This window comes from Gambusia affinis, linkage group LG23 (assembly GCF_019740435.1).
Source record: "Gambusia affinis linkage group LG23, SWU_Gaff_1.0, whole genome shotgun sequence".
Classification (NCBI taxonomy): Eukaryota; Metazoa; Chordata; class Actinopteri; order Cyprinodontiformes; family Poeciliidae; genus Gambusia; species Gambusia affinis.
Genome location: NC_057890.1, coordinates 4,291,188 through 4,298,754, shown reverse-complemented (window position 1 = coordinate 4,298,754; position 7,567 = coordinate 4,291,188). Strand labels below are relative to the sequence as shown.

Genomic DNA, 7,567 nt, shown 5'->3' with positions numbered 1-7,567 from the left:
TTATCCGTTCACAAATTCAAGTTTCATTCTAATTTTATTTCTCTTTGTTAAAAAAAATATTTCTGAAGTGAGGCAAAAGGATAATAATAAACATTTCTTTGGTCTTTTGCAAGTAGAAAAAAGCTTTGTCTTGTATCAAAGTAACATGTATTTAACACTTGCATGAATATTTAGCATATTTAAAAAGCACTCTTTTTTTTTTCTTTTTAATTCATAAACATGATTTCTTCTGATGAACATCCAGTGTTGGACTTAAATGCAAATTTTTAACCTCTTCCATAGATTTTAGATGTTTATCAGAAAGGATCTTAAACAAGTTAGACTCTTTGAAGTGACAAAAAAATGATAATAGTCATGAATAAACAATGCTGGATCAGTAGATCTGTGCCTGGTGCCCCAGTCAAGTACAGCAACGACACCCTGCTAAAGGAACAAACTTTCCCCCTCCTTAAATCTCCTGATGAACTCCCAAAGCCAGTCGACACGACAACACGATAAAGATACTCGCTTTAAAAGTGCAAAGTAAATGAAACGCAGTGAGTTGTTGATTCTTTTAAAACTAAACCTCTTATACAGAAGATTAAAAAGTGAGAATATTTGGAACCTACTGTTCAGTCAGTGTGTAGGGAGCAAACTTAGCAAGAGGGAAACGGCAACGAAAAGTCTCACGTTAGAGGAATCTTTAGTTCAAGAGCTGAAAGATCTAAAACAATTTTACTCAAAAAAAAACTGAGGAAACTCAGAGCAAAATCAGCAAATCTACACAAATCTACACAGGTATGTTGAAACTGTGGTCACAAGTTTCTTTATTCTGCCATTATCGCTAATTATGGTATTTCCTATCGGGTGACATAGCTCTTTTCTGCAGTCTTTACTGAACGTAACGACTGCAGCAGATTTTAGATGACAAATGCTGAGCATCAAGCAATGGAAGGCACTTATGGGAATTTAGATTCTAATGAACTTGCTTACGAAGCTCCTACATGTAAGGACAGAGGTAAGAATGAAATAACAGAGAAATGCATTATGTATTTTATCATTATTATTATTATTAAAGTTAATATTAATTTTGCTTGCTAAGTTTTAAGCAGCTCCAAGAAGAGACTTTACCTAGAAGTTATTATATTTTTGGGAATCCTGAATGTTTTACTCCTGGCTGGACTCATCGCCCTCGGCGTTCACTGTGAGTCTTCTTCTACTCATCTTAAATACTCTATGCTGCAGTAATGTTAATGTCACCAGCCTCCTTCTGAAATCAAGTGAACTAAATATCAGGGTTTTAAAGGCCAAAAGCTTAGTGAAAATAATTATTACATGTGTTTGATTGGTTGTCAGCGTTGGTCTTTCCGCCGAACGCAGCGGCAACACTTCTTCATTTGCCTCCGATTGAGTTGACATGCTGCTCCTGTTTTTAAAACCGCACACACAGCAGTTTACAGGCACAGGCATGAATGTGACCACAGCTCTTGAACTGTTTTCTAAGATGATTCTTGTTTTCACAAACATGTTTGTTGGTGTATTTCAGCTCGTTATCTGGCAGCAGGGCTTTCCAATATCAAGCCCAACCTGACCCAGGACACCAATGACAAGCCGTCTCCCACTTTCACAGCAAACCTGAACGAAATGGTTAAAAATCTACAACTATCTGGAGGTTTGTCACAATGGCAAAAAAAAAAAAAAAATCGTATTGAAATCACAAAAATGAATATTTTAGATTGTTGGACAGCTTAGGTTTTTGTTTGCGTGGATCCCCAGTGCAACAGAATACAAAAACTATTAACATCTCTTTTTGCCAATCATATCAAAAGGCATAGTGGAGCGACAATCCGACTTCTATTTCAGATGTAGTGATACTAACTTGACTGCAGCTGTATTGCTTGGCAATGAGCATTTGAATAACAATCACAATGACAACATTTGAAATATTTCATTGTGACGACCGCAAAACAGGCAGAAAAAGTGAAGGAATAAAAAAACACAGAGAAGCCCAAGTCAGATTTGTGTTTAGTCCTGTTTGACATATTCAGTGTTTTTCTACCAACTGAAAGTTACAGTAACTTCATTGTGCAACAAAATTGCAGTATGTGCCTGAAAATAGTAGCTCTTCTCTCTAATTAGACAGGAAAATGTAACCTTTCATCTGGGCACATTGATTCAGTGTTGGAAAAAAGTCAAGGTCGAGAAATTAGTGTGAACAAAGTCACCATGACTTTCCACTGGTCTGGGGTAAAAACATGACATGACATGCTTGTCACTTCTAACCACTTACTACCAAGAGGACCTGTAGTTATCTTGCTATTACACATGGTAAGCAGGACTAGAAGACTGGTGTAGACTGGTCATCAGTGTCAACTCTTAGAAAACTGTAACAAAGTGATTAGTGAAAGCTGGAAATGGGCTTATTTTATTCCTTAAACCACTTTGGAGTAAATCTGACCTTCACCTTTACGGTGTTATGTAGAAATCAGATTTATCTCCCATAGCAACCATTCAGCTGTGGACCTAGCAACACTTTGCTAAATCTGTAGATTATTATTAGATTGTTATTAGCTAGAATTATCTAGTTATAAAATCAGAATAAACTGTCCTAAAAAAAAAAAAAAGATATACAAAAACCCATATCAGAGACAGTGATAACTATTTAGTTATTAAGGAAAACCCTACGCATTGGTCGACCACTTGCCTGTTTTGTCCAATACACCTCAGGTTGGTTTAGAACTGCCTGGTTGTGTCCAGCCTCAGGGCCCATGTAGGGCCTCTTAAACATCCTGCCTTGTTCAAATAGTGAGAGAGGCTTTTCACTTTGTTATCAGGAGGTCATGGCTGTGTGAAGGATTGGCAGAAAATGACATTAAAGGCAAATTTATTCACAAAAATGTGTTTTATGCCTTCATTTTATGAGTTGGTTCTTCTCTACAGATTGGACCTGCAGCGCTGCTCCGCAGCAGTTTCCTGCAGCCCAGATCGATGCTGGCCAGGGGATGGTTGTGATGACAGACATCAAGTCCAACGTCTTCTTGTTGAGTGGTTCAGGTTGGTCCAAACTGGGCTCTGTGCCTCTTAAGCATGTCTCAGTGGGACCTGCAGGGATCTGGGGAGTCAACCAGCAGAATAAAGTCTATAAATTTGTAGCCAGTGATTTCGTTCCTATTCGTGGTGAGTATTATCTTTCAGAGCCAGATTTTACAGGTTGGGCCTTGTTCCCATTTTCATTTTTTATTTTTATTTTTTTTGTGATGCTGTTCTTTGTGTCTTCAGGTCTGGAGTTAAAGCAGGTAGACGCAGGAGGACAAGGTCAAGTAGTAGGAGTTGCTAGCAATGACAACATCCACTGCCTGAATGCCAACAGAGCCTCATCCACGAAGGAGCTCATGAACTGGAGCACCATAAGTGATTTGTTGATGTATTTCAGCTGTGCTCCAACTGGATGCTGGGGTGTGAACTCGGAAGAATGGATCTACTTCACGGTAAACTTGCATCCTCAAACTCTTGCTGTGACTCCTGTTACAATATTCACCAATGGGCTTGTTGCCATTTTTGCTTACTTTGACAGCAAATCTCAAACTCCTGCCACCAGCCTGGAAGCTGGGACCACATAGACGGAGAGGCAGTCAATGTTGAAGTTGGGAGTGACGGAAATGTCTTTGTTGTAAATCGCTATGGACTGCTCTACGAAAGGTAAAGCCCTCCATTACATTTGTGTTCCAAATGTGCAAAGTACAGAGATGATTTATTTTACAACAGCCACTAAAAAGTACCTTCTCTTTTCCAGAACTGGCATCTCTGGCCAAGTTCCCAAGGGCACAGGTTGGAGGATAATTGAAATGTCTGTGAAGATCAGACAGGCCAGCTACGACCTGGGGTATCTGTGGGTTGTGACAGAGACAGGTTTCATTGTGAAATGCACCAAGTAACCAGGTGGAGGTTCTCACTTGAAACTTTTCTCTTTTCATGACTTCTTTGCTTCAACCCTATTTGTGCTTTATCATCAGCCATAGAACAGCCTGGGTCTCCTGTTTAACCATAGCAGGAGGTTTGTAATGCGGCATTATAACGCCTCAATATGTAAGAATATAGTACATTCTGGCTTCAATATGTAATGAAACATTTTTGCAACCACATTATGGTTGCAATGTAGTAAAATCTTTGCACACATATTGTAATAGTTTCTATTGCATCATGCATGATTCCAAAATGTGGAGGTCGCGGGTTTTTTTGTTGTTTTTTTTTTTAAATGATAATGTAATAATGTGGGACGTTATGCAACAAAGTTCCACCAACCTTGTATTCATCCTGATCAACATTCTTCTAATAATAATCGAATTGCATTGCCTTTGTATTTCAATTTTTGAAACATTGAAACATTTACAGCGTCATAAAACAGCATGGGTGTTTGATTCTTGGAACTAGTCTTTGTGTTACTTTCCCAACCTGGAAGATATAAAAGATATGCTCTTTAACATCAAACACAAACCATCCTTTTTTTTTTTTTCTCACCAAAAGTTTACCAAAAGTTGGCTGTACATTTGGAGTTGCTCATCAACACAAAGCAGGAAACTGCAAATTTGCCACAATCTTCTTGCTAGTGCCGACTTATTAGTCTACCTGTTATGGTAGTTGCTCCTTGTGATATTTAACTAAACTAACTCAGTAAAATGATTGTTAAAGCTGTTTCAACAGTCAGGTTCTTAACAATGACCAGCTGCTTTGACGTCTTTCAGCCTGGTTTCCGTTCTCACCACAGTACGGAGACTTCAAAATGTCATCCGTATTAATACAGACGGTGGAAGAACCACAGTGCAGCATTTGACACTGTTGTCTATGTCATAGGAAAGTGACTGGAGAGTTGGGTTGGACTTTCAGGCACAGCAATCGTACGTAAAGAGCAGGGACTTCTTTGTGTCAGGTTACTTCTCATTGGAGCAGACCAAAGTCACATGAAGGGTACCTCAAATTTCAAATCATGTGGCCCTTTCTATTTAATATATATATGCTCCCGTCAGCTCAGACTATAAGAAGTAATAAGATATAAGTATAAGTAATAAGTATAAGTAATATAATATAAGTAATAAGTAATATTCTTTGGTGAGGCAACTTGTTTGTGTACAGTGATGGGAACTCCTCATAAAAGACGTAGAAAATACACACCAGCAAAGATCAAATATTAATTATAGATACTGTATATATATTTTTAAAAAATCAAATGAGGGGATTGTGAGGAGCGTAGACTGATTTAGATTGTTCTGTTCCCCCAGTCACCTGAAAGGTCAGTGCTGTCAGCAAGACTCATCAGTCTTGCTCAGTGGAATGATGTTCTCTTCAAAGGTCACCAAACTCAAACTTTGTGTAACAAGTGTGGGGAAAAATCTACTCAGGCATCTGCGGGTCGTACTGGACTAACAAGTCAGATTCATAAAGAGGCACGTTCCACCTGTTTGCTGGTGGTATCGTGTTAATTACAGGTGAAAGTCCTGAATGCACAAATTGACGAAGGATTCCCTCCTCCTCTTACTGTAATTCAAGATACTAAGTGCCATTTTAAGCAGTATTGAGAGAACCTTTGATGGTGTAATTGCTTTAAAACACAGGTTTTCTGCAACTTTCAGATGTGTCTCTGCTGTAATCTATCCATTTGAATCAGGTGCGGTGAACACCTTAGCATTGCAGGACACTCAACCTCAAGGACTGGAGTTTGACACCCCTAGTTCAGAGGGTGTAATGTTTTAAAAGAGCCACAAGATGTCCTACTTGAACAGACGCAGTTCAGTCCCAGTCATGGTAAAAGGCTAAGCTGAACCCAGTTAACCTTTATTGAAACTGTAGATATTTCTTTTCAAATTTATTCTAAGGATTTTTGAGGGTATCCGTACAGAAGTGATGGTCGGGTGTGCTGTGGTGGCCTAGGGGATAGCGCGACCCACATTTGGAGGCCTTCAGTCCTTGACACAGCGGTCGCGGGTTCGATTCCCGGACCCGGCTGGCGTTTGCCGCATGTCTTCCCCACTTCCTGTCAGCCTACTTTCGAATAAGGGACACTAAAACCCACAAAATACCCCCTGGCGGGAAAAAAAAAAGAATGCAAATGATGGTCTAAAACAATTTTAGTCATTATAATGACATAGTAACTCTTTATTTTGAGTTATTTTTTAGGTTAGTTATAATTTAGGTTATAACTAACCTAAATTATTTTTTGAAAGATGTTGAAACATGGAAAAAGACGTTGCACAATCAACAATCAGACCATCTGACAGCAAATCTTATGTATCACGGAAATCAAAGTCATCTTCTTCCACTAGATCATCAACATCCAGATGTTCCTCACTCTCTTCAGAGTTAAAAAAAATTGCTGAAGTTGCTGCCTCGAAAGAAAAACATGCTTTGCAAATGGAGGAAGCAAAATTGAAGCTAAAGATGGAGCAAATTGCGCTAGAAGCTGACCTTGCAGCATTAACTGCTAAAACAAAGACCTTGCAAAGGGATGTGGTGGACCAGAAACGATATATAGGTGACGACATGAATGAATATTGAAGCTCTCATCAAGAACCATATTCGATAGAGGGCAATTTGGAATTTATGCAGTTCGGTCAGGGGTGGGCAATGCTGGTCCGATGTCCTGCAACTCTTACATGTCTCTCTGGTCCAACACACCTGAGTCCAACAGCTGAATCACCTCCTAAGTGCACTCAGGTTCTCCAGAGTCCTGCTAATGACCTCATTATTTGACTCAGGTGTGTTGAAGTAAAGATAAATCTAAAAGTTGCAGGACACCGGCCCTTGAGGACCAGGATTGCTCACCACTGAGCTAGGGGCTATACCAAAAACTCCACTTTAACAGACCATTTTGAGCGCTGTAAATCTTCTCCCAGGAGTTTAAGCACAGCAGGGAATAAACCTCAAAATAAGAATACCACTGAACGAATTTTATTTTGCTGCACAAACATAGCACAAACGTTTGACACCAATTTTGTCTGATTTGAAGAAGGTGGGGGTAGTGGCGCAAAAGGTGGCTATGCAGTGTATGCAATGCATAGGGGCGCTGCACTAGCGGGGCCGTAAAAACGATGTGGGGATTTTTTTTTCTTTTAATCAGCATTTTATGTACTTAACAGCTGTTTGTGTATGAAATTATCAATAACAGAGGAACAGCACTGATTAGGTGCCGCCCTCCCTGCCAGCCGCTCTCCCCTCCCATACAGGTAGCTTGGGCAGCGTCCCATCGAGAACGCGCTGAGTGGCGTTTTGTCTCATAAATTTGTAGTAATGCCTCGACAACAGGAAGCCAATAATGGGGCGCAGAAAAAACTCCTGGCCACAAACCAGAAAACGGAAGACGAGGAAGGATAAAGATGTTGGAGAGACGAAGAAGAGCTTTTCAAAGAAGTTGAAAGACAGTAGGTAAGTAATATCAGTGTATCAATAAGAGAGTGGAAATATTCAGGTTAGCTTAAGCTAGCTTAAAATGACAGGCGGTTGTTGTTGTCCAATACAGGACGCAATTTATTCCGTATTGCTGAAAATGTCTGACAGACACACCTATCACACACATCTCAACAATAAGTGTAATAAT

General features: G+C 39.6%; 1 protein-coding gene across 1 annotated transcript; it reads left to right on the top strand.

Annotated features, from left to right (window-relative positions):
- Window positions 1–927: 927 nt before the first annotated feature.
- Window positions 928–4,386, top strand: LOC122826384 (fish-egg lectin-like). The gene is made up of 7 exons (XM_044108176.1): window positions 928–997; window positions 1,082–1,183; window positions 1,526–1,651; window positions 2,920–3,156; window positions 3,259–3,467; window positions 3,554–3,678; window positions 3,773–4,386. Exons 1-7 carry the CDS (start codon window positions 928–930, stop codon window positions 3,912–3,914), a joined length of 1,011 nt encoding a protein of 336 aa, XP_043964111.1. The 3' UTR covers window positions 3,915–4,386.
- The last annotated feature ends 3,181 nt before the right edge of the window (window positions 4,387–7,567 follow it).